The sequence below is a fragment of the Myotis brandtii genome, unplaced genomic scaffold (genome assembly GCF_000412655.1).
Source record: "Myotis brandtii unplaced genomic scaffold, ASM41265v1 scaffold59, whole genome shotgun sequence".
NCBI classification, from domain to species: domain Eukaryota; kingdom Metazoa; phylum Chordata; class Mammalia; order Chiroptera; family Vespertilionidae; genus Myotis; species Myotis brandtii.
Window position 1 is genome coordinate 5,419,299 of NW_005370223.1, and position 15,199 is coordinate 5,434,497.

Here is a 15,199-nt window from a genome sequence, read left to right on the forward strand (position 1 = left end):
GGGGTTAAAAGGGTAGAGGGGCGATAAATGGTGATGGAAGGAGACTTGACTTTGGGTGGTGAACACACAATGCAATATACAGGTGGTGCATTATAGAATTGTACACTTGACACCTATATAATTTTATTAACCTGTGTCAGCCCAATAAAGTCAATAAGAATTTTAAAAAAGAAACCTAGGGCACATAGAGGGACAGGGGGGCAGGAGGGGAACAGCAGTCCACCTCAGGAGTGCTCGCTCAAAGTTTGAGCTTCTTCTGTTGGTTTGGCAGTGGGAAAGGGGGTGGGGGTCATTTATGGCATTTGGAAAGCTTCGTAGGAGAAAGCCATGAAATGTAGCTAAGACTAGAGCTTACATTTGAGAGTTCTTAGTCATGTGTAACCCTCTGAATTTTGGGTTTTCTGTCACATCCAGCCTCTGATGGAAAGTTGGCAGCGATACCTTTACAAAAGAAGAGTGACATCACCTACTTCAAAACGATGCCTGATCTGCACTCGCAGCCGGTCCTCTTCATCCCCGATGTTCACTTTGCAAACCTGCAGAGGACAGGACAGGTATGAGCCACCTGCTAATGTCTATTTGCCATCCGTCTACTTGCCACCCATCTGCAGGGCTGGTAGAGCCTTAAGATAGAATCACTTCAGACAGCGTTGACCTTGAAAATAAAACAGACACTGTGCATTCGGCAGTCCGTCAGTTCCTCCTGAAAATGGATTTTCGTACAAAGGAATGTTTCAAGGGAGGAAACCAACTTACTAAGGGGAAGAAGAGAATGAGCTGATATAGCAAAGTGTTGACAAAGCAACGAAAGGAAGAAAGTTAGAGAAGGCTGATAACCTGTAAGAAGTTTTGTTAGTTTCCTCACATGGGATTGGCCTGATGCAATAGAGCCCCACCTAATGGTGGGAAATTGAACTGTGCCTATAACTTCATCAAGTTGCAAAATCCTGTATTTAAACAAAACCCTATCAACAATGTTCCCCTTAGTAAATTAACAGTTCCCATTAAATAGCTAAATCATTTTACACCCAAAGAAAAATGATATTGTAGACAAGCCTTTGAAAAAACAATTCCTGTCTTCTAGGTATATCTACAAGTGAAACGAAAGAACTAATATTAAAATAACATAAACATCTAATAACTAACTCATTATGGTAGTTCAAGTTGATGGAATATTATGTGGTCACTAAAGTTGTGATGATAGAAACTGTGTAGCAAAATGGGAACTAGTTATGATAATGTTCAGTGAAAAAAAAGTAGAATACCTTTTGTTCTTTATAGTGATTCCAAATAGATATCGGAACTTAAAGGGAACAAGGACAGTTATAACACTTGATAATAGAGTGATGATAGATGGCCGATTTTTCTTTCTGTAATATCTTTACTATTATTTATTTTATGTGATAAATTAAAGATGTGTGAAGAGAAGAAAATAATTACTTCCCTAGTATTCGCCAGAATTGCCTTTCACTAAAACCAATTGAGTTTTAGTGAAAGTTGCAATGGTTAGTGTTCTTTACACCCAAAGTCCTCTGAGGAAAGTTCTGTTTTGAGAACTAGGTGATACTGATGGACTCACGTGTTTCCTCCATTCTCAGTGTTTAGACCAGCGGTTCTCAACCTGTGGGTCACGACCATCGGAAAACACATATAGCATATCAGATATTTACATTACGATTCATAACAGTAGCAAAATTACAGTGATGAAGTAGCAACGAAAATAATTTTATGGTTGGGGGTCACCACAACATGAGGAACTGTATTAAAGGGTCGCGGCATTAGGAAGGTTGAGAACCACTGCCCTAGATTGTCAAAAAAATGACAACAGCCAACACAATAGCCGTACAGTGTGAATGAATCAAAATTTTATCTATTTTTGTTGTCAGATTGGCAAAAAATATATTTTTTGGTGTGCTGCAGAATTTTAGTAATTAGTTTATGTGTGCCTTGAGATGAAAAAGGTTGGAAATCGCTGCTGTAAGAGACAAGATGCTACCTTTCTTACAAAGAATTATTAGCATTAAGACTGCTATGCTCAGTTTAAATAGTAATCTTTACAATATCCCTGGAAAAGTATTTACATTCTTATACAGCATAAAAAGGAAACATTATATACAAAGCTTTCCCATCTTTACATTTAATTCTCCCATACCTGAGGTAGAAACTGGCAAAGATTGCCCACTTGAATATTTAAGGCTGCAACTTGCTCTTCTACTACTTTCTGGGTTGTCGATTTTTTGTTGATGAACCAAAAGGACTGATTTTTTGCCACGCCGTGCCATCGGTGGAGGTAAGCCTTGCAGAGCCTGCAGGCTTTCCCTCTGCCCTTGGAATGAGCGGGAAGGAGTCAGTGAGGGAGCCTGCCTGAGGTCCTCGTCACTAAGGAACACCCCGTTGTGCCCTGACACAATGTGTGCATATTCTGTGGTTGGTCAACTTGCTTGGCCAAGGAAAGGAGCGCCACCTGTGGCTGGTTGGGACTCTAAAGGCTGCCTTTTCTTAGACGAGCGAGAAGCCTAGGGTGGGTCCAGAAACAGCAGGGAAGACAGCAGTTCCTTAGGGTTAGAAGCAGATTTCCATATGCAGAACAAGAGCCAGCAGTGGCAGGTCAAAATATGGGCCAGTTTTACCATGTGCTGTGCGAGGAAGGAGGCAAGCGACAGTGTGCAGCTCAGTGACCACCTCGGCGGGAGCCTTTTAGAACCAGGCACATCGCAGCTCTGCCCGCCTGCAGGGCAAGCAGTCCTCTCGTTCCCGTCAGTGAGACTATCCGGAGCGACACTTAAAGGCTCGTCAACCGTGGTTCCTAGCGATTCCTAGTCGCCCAAGGACACGGACTGGAGAGTGAGGATTTCACTGTCAGCCCACCCGTACCTCCTCCCCTGTGATCTCACTGATTCACACGTGGGTTGGAATGTTTACCAGATTATCAAAAACTAATATGAAGGAATGAACCCACCGTGTAAGCGCCATGGAGATCGCCAGTCTCCCTCTCCTCACGGTAGTGCTGGTATCCACTGCAGCTTTGGTCTGGGATGCCTTTAAAGACAAATGATAAGGGAGCTTGGGAGAAACTGCGGGATGCAGGGCATCACCTTTCTACGTGCTGTATACTCTACAGGTGTCAGCCTTCCTTAAAGCACTAGAACCCAAGGAGGGCACTGCGCCTCCCTCCCACCCCAGTTGTGGTTTGTAAGCAATCTTCCCCCGAACCACAGAAGCCTCAGGTTCCGAAGTTCCCTTCTAGATCTTTTCAGTTAAACTCTCCGAAGGGGGTTCCAGGAATTTGCGTTTATGACAAGGTCTCCAGATGATTTCTTATGCACTTCAAAGTTTGAGAAACACCATAAAAATTAAATTAGTGGAATAAGTCCTACAACCGACAAGGGAGAAACACGCAAGCCATTGCGGGCCATTATGCAAGAGGAGAAATGACAATGCCAGGATGGTGACAGGGACAGGGTAGCAGAAGCCATTCAGGAGGCCAGAGCGAAAGAGAAGGCTGCTCCATCGCTGAGTCATCAACCAACTGTGCAAAGAGCTGTCCATTACCCTGCCATATAGCCAGGCAGGGCGGATGCTTTATGCCACATTGAAAGAATCCAGCAAAACACAGGTCAACATCAGGAACTTTTTACAAAAAACCCAGTTGTATCGCCAGTGCTAGGAAGATCTTAGCTTCTTCGTTTTCTGTTTAAGAAGAAACAAAGTTATATAATGCAACAATAGACATGAGAAGTTTAAGAGGGAAAAGTTCCTCGTGGAAATCTGAGCTAATGACTAGGTGACTCATTCCCGAAGAGTTCCAGGTAACCAGCTCTGTTATACAACTACACCGGGCGTGGCAGGGACCCAGGAACTGCCCAGAGCCTTGAGAAAGTTTGTAGGGAGGGTGTCTGTCCAGGCACAGCTGTTTCTCTCCCAGGCATCTGGGGCAGGGACAGTGACAAAATGTACTAGCACTAGGGGCAACTTTTGTAGTTAACATGTGTGTCTGATACTAACTTGGGTATTGTTCTTCACCCAAGCAAAAATGGTCTTGAAGCACAGAGATAAAGCACATGAAAGGTCCACAATGAATTTTTATAATTAATTGGGTCAAGGGAACCTATGTATATCGCAGATCCCCTCTGGAGTTTCCCTGTTGCTTCATAAGATGAAAAGGATGCTTCATAATTGAGTTAATTCTGATTCTGCTTACGGCCATGCTGACCAACTAAATGAGTCTTTTCTAAATAGATTTTTTTTATTGATTTCAGAGAGGAAGGGAGAAGGAGAGAGAGACAGAAACACCAATGATGAGACAGAATCATTGATCAGCTGCCTCCTGCATGCCCCCTACTGGGGATGGAGCCCACAACCTGGGCATGTGCTCTTGTCCGGAATCGACCCCAGGACCCTTCAGTCTGCAGGCCTATGTTCTATCCACTGAACTAAACTGGCTAGGGCATGAGTCTTTTCTTGAGGATCTCTCTGGCCACAAATGCCTTCAAGAGCTAAATGACCTTTTCCAGCTTGAAGACAGGTGACTCCTAAATTTCTGTGGTTGGAGGATGCAGGGAACTCGGGCCCCTCTGAGGAGCACCCAGAGGCCTGAGTTGCTGCCACACTGCCATGGGACCCTCTTGTTCCCTTCCGGACACCTAAGCACAGTTCCAGGGTCAGCTCACCCGTGGACCAATGGGATTGCTTACTCACTGGCCCTGCCCTGGAGCCCTTCTTTTTTGTTTGTTTGTTTGTTTTTTTTAATTAAATCTTTATTGTTCAGATTACATTTGTTCCTCTTTTTTTCCCCCCCATAACTCCCCTCCTCCCAGTTCCCACCCCACCCTCCGCCCTCACTCCCCACCCACTGTCCTCATCCATAGGTGCACGATTTTTGTCCAGTCTCTTCCCGCATCTCCCATTCCCCTTTCCCCCCCAAGAATAGTCAGTCCATTCCCTTTCTATGTCCCTGATTCATTATAATCACCAGTTCATTCTGTACATCAGATTATTTATTCACTTGATTCTTAGATTCACTTGTTGATAGATGCATGTTTGTTGTTCACAATTTGTATCTTTACCTTTTTCTTCTTCCTCCTCTTAAAGGATACCTTTCAGCATTTCATATAATACTGGTTTGGTGGTGATGAACTCCTTTAGCTTTTCCTTATCTGTGAAGCTCTTTATCTGACCTTCAATTCTGAATGATAGCTTTGCTGGATAAAGTAATCTTGGTTGTAGGTTCTTGCTATTCATCACTTTGAATATTTCTTGCCATTCCCTTCTGGCCTGCAAAGTTTCTGTTGAGAAATCAGCTGACAGTCGTATGGGTATTCCCTTGTAGGTAATTGAGTCTCTTTCTCTTGCTGCTTTTAAGATTCTCTCTTTGTCTTTTGCTCTTGGCATTTTAATTATGATGTGTCTTGGTGTGGTCCTCTTTGGATTCCTTTTGTTTGGGGTTCTCTGCGCTTCTTGGACCTGTAAGTCCATTTCTTTCACCAGGTGGGGGAAGTTTTCTGCCATTATTTCTTCAAATAGGTTTTCAATATCTTGCTGTCTCTCATCTTCTGGCACCCCAATTATTCTGATGTTTGTACGCTTGAAGCTGTCCCAGAGGCTCCTTACACTATCTTCATATTTTCGGATTCTTTTTTCATTTTGCTTTTCCGGTTGGGTGTTTTTTGCTTCTTCGCATTTCAAATCTTTGACTTGATTCTTGCGCTCCTCTGGTCTGCTATTGGGTGTCTGTATAATATTCTTTATTTCAGTCCGTGTATGCTTAATTTCTAGTTGGTTCTTTATCATAGCATCGAGGGTCTCATTAGTTTTCGTGACTCTCTCCTCAAGTTTATTGACAGCTTCTAGCACATTTTTGCAAGCCCTCAAAATTGCGATTTTTAGCTCTATATCCTCCATTTCTGTCATGTTTTTTTGTCTCCGCATTTTTTATGCTTTCTTGGTGCACCCCCTAGTGGTCTTTGTGCGCAGTCTTGTTCTAGTTGAGCCTTGATTGTTGTAGTTAATACTAGAGGGATTTGACCACCAGGCCGACTGGCTGTGTGAATCAGCTGTGTCTGCCGCGGAAAACTTCTGTCCTCTGGGGAGGTGCTAATCTAGCCTTTGCCTGAGGCGATCCGGCAAATGGCTCTGCGCAGGGCTTGGGCGGGGCGGGCTCAACAGGGCGGGCGGAGGGAGCGGTTATGGTGCCCTCAGTCCCGTTCCCAGAGGCTCTGCTTCTCAGAACCCCAGGAACCGCTGCAAACCTCGGAGAGAAAGCTGCCTTCCAACTGATGCCAGACACTCCCGCTTCTCCCGTTTGGGTCCGAGTCCCCAGCGATTCGCCCGTATCTGGAGCTCAGAGTCTGAGACTCCCCCCTGACCGAAAACGACAACCGCGCTCTCAGCCACCAGCCCGCTTTGCGCGCGCACCTCGTTCTGTCTTTTAGTTGTATTTTTGAAGTGGTTGTTTGCGGCAGCAGTCTGCGGTGTTTACCTATGCCGCCATCTTGGTTCCTCCCCCTGGAGCCCTTCTAAACAATGCTTCTTAGATTCTGCTGAAATATTTTTCTTATTGTCAAAAGCAGTAGGGCTATAGGTAATCTGATCCAACTGTCTTAGCTGGAAATAATCACATTTCCAATTTTATCTCATTAAAGTATAAGAATTGACCGTATGGAGAACATGAGGTTAAATTTGTATTTTCTTTGACACACACATGCATAGCATCATTAAACAGATTTGTCTTTTTTATTAGACAGTGTAATGCCTTAGGAAAGTCTGTGCATCGCATAATATATTTCCACTTCTGTCTCTGACCTACAGTAAGCCTATTGTTTTGTTCTGCAGGTGTATTACAACACGGATGATGAACGAGAAGGGTAAGACACTCAGTTCTTTCACTTAAACGCCCAAAGTCGGTTCATTTCAGTAGAAATGGCTCTTTAGGCAGTAATGGTGAGCATGGGTGGAACCGTCCTCTCACCTCCATACTCAGAGCTGAGAAATGCTTGCTTCTGGGCAATGAGAGGAAGGCTGGGGGAATACCATTTTCCTTCTAAATCTCTCCCCTTTTCTCCTTCCTCTGATCTGCCTTTGAATAACCAGCTATTTTTCTAAATGATGCATCTCCTTGATTCCACCTTTCTACTGATAATCCAGTTACTGAAATAATTTTGGGGGAAGAATAAACTGAGTTGAGGCAAGTGCCAAGGAGACAGCCTGCCTGCTTTCGGTATTACCTGGGCCGTCTGCGAGTACCTCCTGAAGCCCTCACTCTGGGGAGTGAGCTGGGTGGGCTAAGGGTGAGGCTGGTGGGAGTGGGAGCTGGGAAGGCTGAGAGCCTTTTCACGGTCCTTAGGATTGCAGGGCCACTCAAGGTTCTCAATGTGTTTGTTGCTCTTCAAGACTGCCTACTGCTTGCTATCCACAACTCACTGTATAGACTCCTAGGGTTTTAGAGCTAAAAAGGATCCTTCAAGATCATTCAGCTGACCCTCTCTCCTAGGCAATGTGATATCTTATACCACATTCTTGAGAAATGATGGAAATATTCTGAATGTTCTCCCCATGTGTGAGGTAGACCATTACTGTTGGGTGACTCCAACCCTCCGGAAGGTAGTTTGTGGAACTGATGTCTACCTTCTTTTGACTTCTGCTCATTGGCTCTAGTTCTTCATATGATCTGGATGCTATTTTTCTCTTAAAAACATCTACAACTACATTCATTTTTCAATAGCTACGTTACACTACATATGTGTACCCAAGATCTTGGTTTGCACTACATGGATATAACTAAAAATCTCTAGATCACTTATTTTCAAACTGTAGTCAAAGCAGGGCTTCCGTATTCTTATATCATTAACATACATACTTATGAAACATTTCAAGGTGAAGTAACTGTAGCAGATATTGCTGAGCTCACTTCCCAGAGCAGAGCTGGGCAAACTACAGCCCGAGGACCCACCACTTGCTTTCGTATTGTTCACAAACATTTTTAAGTGGTTGAAAACATCCAGAAGAATACTGCCTAACTCTTGAAAATTCTATGGAATTCAAGTCCATACATAAAATTTCACTAGAACACAGCCATGTTAATTCCTTTATGTCTTATCTATGGCTACATTGGTGGGACCACAGCTCAGGTCAGTGGTTGCAGCGAAGTCCATAGAGCCTAGAAAGCCCAAATGCTGACTAGTCTGCCCTTCACAGAAAAAGGGTGCCACCTTCTGTCCTGAAGGATAGAGACTCTCAAAGGAGTCAAACATTCCCCAGCTGGTTAGAAGCAGACCTTGTCCAGAATCTGACCTCTAAACTCTGAGTTCTAAATTTTCTAAATGCTTAATTAATTGTTCTTTTTATCTTGGCACATGGATAACATATTTCCAGAGGCTGGAATGAACAGAAGTGATTAGCACTATCAATTCTAATCTGTTATTCACATATTTTACAAGGGACAGCGTGGCGTCATGGAAAGAACGTTGACTCTGCGCTTAGGAAGTCCATGTTCTGTTCCCAGACTGCAGCTCACTAATGGGAAGCCTGGGGCCGGCTCCTTGACCTCTGAGCTTTGGGTCCCTCAATTGTAAATGAGGATTTTGTAGAATACGAAGATCTCTAAGATCCCGTCTAGCACTAACATTCTATTATTCTCCCGGGAAACCTTAGCATCTGAGTGAGAAGGGCCTGAGACCTGAATGCTGCTCCATGTGCAGACCTCACTTAACCTACCTCAGCCTTAATTGTCCTTCCTTGCAAGTTGGCAGCATTTAGGTGGCCAGTGGACCTAACTCCTTTGGCTTAACCTCTGTAAGAACTACCCTCTGTTATAATCTTAACGCCCAAGGCTCAAGTCTCTTTTTTTTTTGGCTCAAGTCTCTTTTACACACCTTCTAATTAGAGGTCATTTGAGCAATATGGGCAGCCTTAGTGATAATCTATAGTAGGCTCTTGGCTCTTGTTATATGCAAAAGGAATAGCACTCATTGAGTACCTTGGCTAGACACTGTACCAAGTGCTTTATATGCATTATTTCATTGACTTCTCCCAAAATTCACATGTGTTTTACTATATATACATAAGGTGATTACAAATATAAGGCAGTTTTCCAAGGAGAAGATAAAAACAAAAATTAAAGCTTTTAGGCCAACTTAAATAGGTAAATCTTTGTAAATATAGCCCAAAATGTCAATGATCTACTGATACTTGTTTTGTTAATTTAATCACACATACATTTAAAGAATAACATTATATGATTTAGAAATACCTGTCATTTTTTGAAACACTTCTATTTAGATTATTCACAATTCATCTTTGACACCAGTGTCTTTCTTATCACTAGAGTTACTTTTTGTCATCTGTTTATTAGGACAATTCTTCATTACCATCAAAGTTGAGATATAGCACTTTTTAAATCCACATGCATAAGATTATCATCAGAAATTTTATTTCAAGCCACAAATATTGATTCTTATAACATTAGAATAATTATGTAAGTGACAGCCACAATGTTGCCTCCATTAAGAAATTGTGGGTTCTTTTTTAATATGTATATTTTTATTTCAGAGAGCAAGGGAGAGGGAGAGAGATAGAAACATCAATGTTGAGAGAGAATCATTGATCAGTTGTCCCCTGCACACCCCACACTGGGGATCGAGCCCACAACCTGAGCATGTGCCCTGACCGGGAATTGAAACGGGACCTCCTAATTCATAGCTCAATGCTCAACCACTGAGCCATGCCAGCTGGACTTAAAATTGTGTTTTTCATTAAACTTTATCCCTAGAGCCACACAACCCAGTCTGTCTTCACACGACTCCAGTCTGCTCCCACCTGCCCTCTCTCTGCCAGAGTGGCCCTGAATGAGATTTTGTGCACTGGCCCCTTTTAGAGGGCACTTGGGTTTCTAGCAGACTCCTGCCTCTCCCTGGGAAACAGAATTTCCACTGGTTTTTATAGCCATATGTTACGTGGGCTCCTCTTCCCTGCTCTGGTGCTCTGGGCTGGGGAGCCCAGTATGGGGTTCAGACCTTAGTCTCCTCAGGCTGAGATATCCCTCCTGATTCTCAGCCACAGCCCATGGGTGTGGGGTCAGCCCTTTCCCCATCCCCTTACTTCCTACCAGTCTCGATGTGGCTTCTTCTGTGAATCCTTGGTTATAAGACTCTGTTCAGCTAGTCTAGAGTTGGTTATTCAGGTTGATTGCTCTATAACTTAGTTGTGATTCCAGTTTGGACCTGGGAAGAGGTGAATGTAACTTCTACCTACTCTGCCACCATCTTGGATCCTGCATTGATAAAAGTCATTCTGGGATGATGGGTTCTTCCCCAAAGAGTAATTTTTGTTGGAAATAAATTAATCGAGATGAATTTATTTAGGGCATACATGCTAATTAGCCTACACAGGCCACAGGCCGAGTGGTGAGAGGCGTGGTGCCTGCAGCTTCTTTACTCACTGAGCTGGGCATCTCCTCACTACGCAGCAATGCCCTTCAGTCCACAGGCCAACACTCTATCCACTGAGCCAAACCGGGTACGGCTATACTTCAAGCATTCGCTTCCCCTGCGGTTGATCCCTCAAGATAATGGCTTCATGTGCCACGTGACCTGAAGTCACTCACATCTTCTCACACGTGTGCCAGTGGGATGGAGACTGCTGTCAGAGGAAGCACCTTTTCCTTGTTCTCCAGTCCTTTTGGGGTACAATCCAGTATAATAGGACAGGCATCGTGCTCTTTCCATCTGTCAAATGGGGCAGTCATATCTGCCCCTCCTTTCTTGCCTTGTTCTGAAAATAAATGTAACAGTTGAATTCCGACCACACAAACGTATTGATTCTATCCTGGGTTTGTAGATTTGAACGTGTGAAAAAGCATTTTTTAACTCCCAGGGGAAAGGTGGTTGATCCAAGATGTTATTTTAATGGCAGTTTATCACGCACAGCTCAGATTGGGGCATTATCAAAAGTCAGCAGAACTGGAAAAATACAAATAAATCTTGCTTGGTGAGAAAAAGAAAATCACTGGCTTAGGAACCTTCGCACAGCATGACAGAGTGAGAGTTCACAGTCTGGTGACATTTCAGGCTATTTACCCATTATTACCCTCCTGGTCACCGACAGCTGTGCGAACAGATTTCTAACCTTCAGCTCCTGAGGTCATGGCCATCCAGTTCCAAGACATGACAGAATGACATGACCTACTTTTATGAAAAGGTAGTGGGGGGGGGGGGACAGAGGGAACAGGGCTCTAAAAACTCATTACCACCTTTACCTTGGACTTGGGTTTGAGATTTCCTTCTGGCTATTTCCATAGTTTGACTTAGTGGGGAGTACAGTAAGAGAATGCTGACTCTCAATATCATTTCTTACACCCTCACTCATCATCTCAGGTTTCTTGAGTGCCTTTAGCATGAGGTTGTCCCTCAAAGTGAACAGCCCTTTTCACTTATCAGCTACATCACCCTGCATAAGACACGTAACACGCTAAGCATTAGTTTGATCGTCACTGACATAGGGATGAGCGTGGTGCTTGCCCTGGCTGGCTCACAGGGACCATAGCATCAATGCCTACCCTTCGGACAGCCTATTTTTCCAATGTGCATTCCTCCCGGACAGTTTTCCCCTTCCTTAGAGTGCCCAGAAAGAGCAGGAACTTGGGCAGGAAATGCAGAGCTATCAGACCTGGCCCAGTTGGGGACATGCAGGGCCACCACACCACGAGCTGTCAGGAAGGGGGACTGAAACCCTCTCCCAAGGGGGAGGAAGAGCTGGGCAGCCGAGGTCTGGGTCTCCAGGGAACTTCCATCACTGCAGGCTCATCGGCTCCAACCAGATGGAGGCATAGAACAGCAGGAAGTGAGGGCAACCGTATAACTGAGAACCAGTGAGGTAGGCCTGCACCATTTCCGCAGGTCCCCCTGTGCCCGCAGGGGGCTGGCAGGACAGTGCAGGACCCCCAGGCCCTAGCTAGTTCAGAGGGGGCTGGTGTAACTTGGAGGCCAGAGAGACACCAGGGCTCACTCCTACTACTCCCCAGCCCTGATCTGAGCAGGGGGTCAGTGCAGGACAGAGTGAGTGAAACCCAGAGGTCTCACCTTTGTAGATCCATATTCAATAATGAGAAGTGTGTCTTTGGTCCATGTCCTAAAGATAGTGGCGGGCTGGGGTTCTGCCTCAAACAGGGATGACTTGGGACCTGCAGGGGGACGAAGGAGGTTGTGGAGAACTGGGGATGCTATAAACAAAGGGAAAAGATAGGGACAGCCACACATGAACCTTTGTGCTAGTACCCTGTCTGCTTTACTGAATACTTTCTGCTCATCTTTTCTAGCAGCAGTGTCCTTGTTAAACGGATGTTCAGGCCCATGGAAGAGGACTTTGGCCCAACACCTTCCAAGCAGATAAAAGAAGAAGGGATGAAGCGAGGTATCTCTCCCCTTGGGGCCCTCCACTGGCATTGCTGAAAGACCGATCCTCCCATGATGAGTGGGAGGGGGTGGTTGACCAAGAAGAACACACAGCCCCGTCCACACCCCTGTGGTTCAGTGCGGGCCTGGGGATTGTTAGGATTGTTACTGACACAGGAAGTTCAGTCTTCTTTGCTTTAAAGCCTGTCTTTTGAAGCACTGTAAGCACATGTGTATTCTTTCTGGGCACTGGTTCTTGCCTTTGCTTCGGGAGAAATGTAATGAACATACTGACTCATCATGCAGTGAGATATAAGGTTAAAAAGAAATGCTTGCTGTGTGTGTGACAACAGCAGAAGCACCAGCCATGAGAATTGTTCAATAGATGCACGATTAATCTCACACAAGCAAATGAACCTGTTTTCTGTGACACCACCATTTACTCATTTTCTCTCAGTCAAGGGTCTTATTCTACTTCACCAAGAAAGTAAGAAATGAAGCACAGGCTTGTCAATGTCTTGCTCGGCATTTGATGCGGTTCAAGACTCACTGTCCTTCCTCAGAATAAGAGGAAAGTGTTTGGCGGGCGGGGGGAGAGGGGGAGACAGTTACCCCATATATTGCTGTAGCTAATTCCGTTAGCTTCCAAAAACCTTCAACTTCTAATGTGTCAGATTACCATGTTAAATATATCCACACGTCACCATCCACACAGTCTTGAGTTTTTTGTTGAGAAATTTTATCTCCCTCCCCCCATTTGTTGAAATGGAACCTACACAGTGATCAAGAGCAGACTGTAGCCTCCCCCAGCCCGATAGAGTTGTATGACCTTGGAAAGGTCTGCTCCATCAGAGTCCTCATCTGTAAAATGGGGATGACAAGAGCACCTACTTCATAGAGTTGCTGTGAGGACCAATGCGTGAATGAATGGACATGAAACACGTAACTCGGGTGCCTGATCCACTTGTGTTTTATGATTAGGCCTGGATCTACTTAAGCTATATAATCATCATTGTGAATAAGTAATTAGCATTTCAAGTGAAAGATCATACATGTCTGGATGGTGTTAGTTACATTAGCAAAATTTATTTATTTTTTTTAAATATATATTTTATTGATTTTTTACAGAGAGGAAGGGAGAGGGATAGAGAGTTAGAAACATCGATGAGAGAGAAACATCGATCAGCTGCCTCCTGCATACTCCCCACTGGGGATATGCCTGCAACCAAGGTACATGCCCTTGACCAGAATCAAACCCGAGACCCTTCAGTCCACTGAGCCAAACCGGTCAGGGCACATTAGCAACATTTAAACCTGTAAAATATTTTCTGACATCACAGGCTCGCCATCAAATGTTTGAGTGCATGTTGAGCTCCATTCTGCCTGCCTTTTTTATCTCATCCTTTAGGATGAGGGCAGAGCTGGATGGAAATCAAAGAATCACACAGGCACAATTAATCTGGCTTGCATCCATATTTAGTATCTGCTGGCTAGTCCAAAGAAGTGCTTCTCATATTATTTTGAGATTTTGAAGTCAGGACAAAAATTTGCTGCTAGGAATTAAATTGTATTGGGTTACTAGTATGATGAAAAGCAAGTATCTGGCCTTTGAAACATCATCATAGGGACACATGGGGGCGCTGCAACCTACCAGCCATGGAGAAAGTGTTCTCCAGGAGCAGGTCTCCTTTGGAAAAGGACGCTGGTGCTACTGAGCCCTCGCCTGGAGCACCTACTTCACGGGGTTGCTGTGAGGACCGATGCGTGAATGAATGGACATGAAACACATACCAGCACAGGGAATCAGCGTCAGTGCCACTTCCTTTGTTGATTCGTTAGAAGTTCTCTGGGAGAGAAAAGGAGCATAAATGTCATTTTTTGTTGTTCTGCTTTCTGGCCACTCCTCAGGGTGGCTGTGTCTGGAGCCCCTGGGGGCTGCCCCTATGGCCGCTGCCTTTGCCAGCGTCTGAGATGGGCGATGGTCGCAATTGCATCGGCAGCAGGGGTTCTGAGAGAGCTTTGCTGGGGACACACAGTTCAGGAGAGCCAGCTCCTGGGCACCCTGGGGCGTGCTGAGCCCGGCAGGAGAATGGGGCACTGCCCTTGGAGGGGGTCCCGCAGCCGGTCAACACGCCCCCATACCACCTTTCACCCTCCCCCAAGCCATCTGATTTCAAGGACAATAATTGTAAGAAGATTTGTAAAGCCATTTGAATAGAACATGGTTTGGGGTTTCCTGAGGCTCAGACTGGAGATTACATTTCTCTGCTGGAGGCTGTGGGAAGAAGCTACAGAAGGTTCATCTGGAACAGCCACTAGTGAGAGCTGTTATTGTTTCTGTTTTGTTTTATTTCATTAGTTATTTTTCCTTTAATTTTTCGCATCTAGGGGTAGTTGAGGTCCCGTGGTCTAATTGTCCCTCGTCTTACTGCTGACGCTGGGTCCTCTTATGATGCCACTAGATCAGGGGTGGGCAAACTTTTTGACTCGAGGGCCACAATGGGTTCTTAAACTGGACCGGAGGGCCGGAACAAAAGCATGGATAGAGTGTTTGTGTGAACTAATATAAATTCAAAGTAAACATCATTACATAAAAGGGTACGGTCTTTTTTTTTTTTATTTTATTTATTTATTTTTAATTATTTTGTTTTCTTTATTGATTAAGATATTACATCTGTGTTCTTATCCCCCCATTGTCTCGCCCCGCCCCCCCTGCTCATGCCCTCACCCCCCTGGTGTCTGTGTCCATTGGTTATGCTTATGCATGCAAGTCCTTTGGTTGATCTCTCCCCCTCACCCGCACCCTCCCCTGC

At 44.7% G+C, this 15,199-nt stretch overlaps 1 protein-coding gene across 4 annotated transcripts in view; it reads left to right on the top strand.

Moving 5' to 3' along the window:
• Nucleotides 1-15,199, top strand: part of GRHL2 (grainyhead-like transcription factor 2) — a 124,463-nt gene that overhangs the window by 99,184 nt on the left and 10,080 nt on the right. For 3 of the 4 annotated variants that reach the window (XM_005879276.2, XM_005879277.2, XM_014550262.1), the window contains exons 11-13: nt 415-554; nt 6,832-6,863; nt 12,311-12,405. In XM_005879276.2, coding sequence (XP_005879338.1) covers nt 415-554; nt 6,832-6,863; nt 12,311-12,405 — 267 coding nt within the window. The remainder of the gene's footprint in view (nt 1-414; nt 555-6,831; nt 6,864-12,310; nt 12,406-15,199) is intronic. The other variant, XM_014550261.1, reaches the window with a different exon arrangement.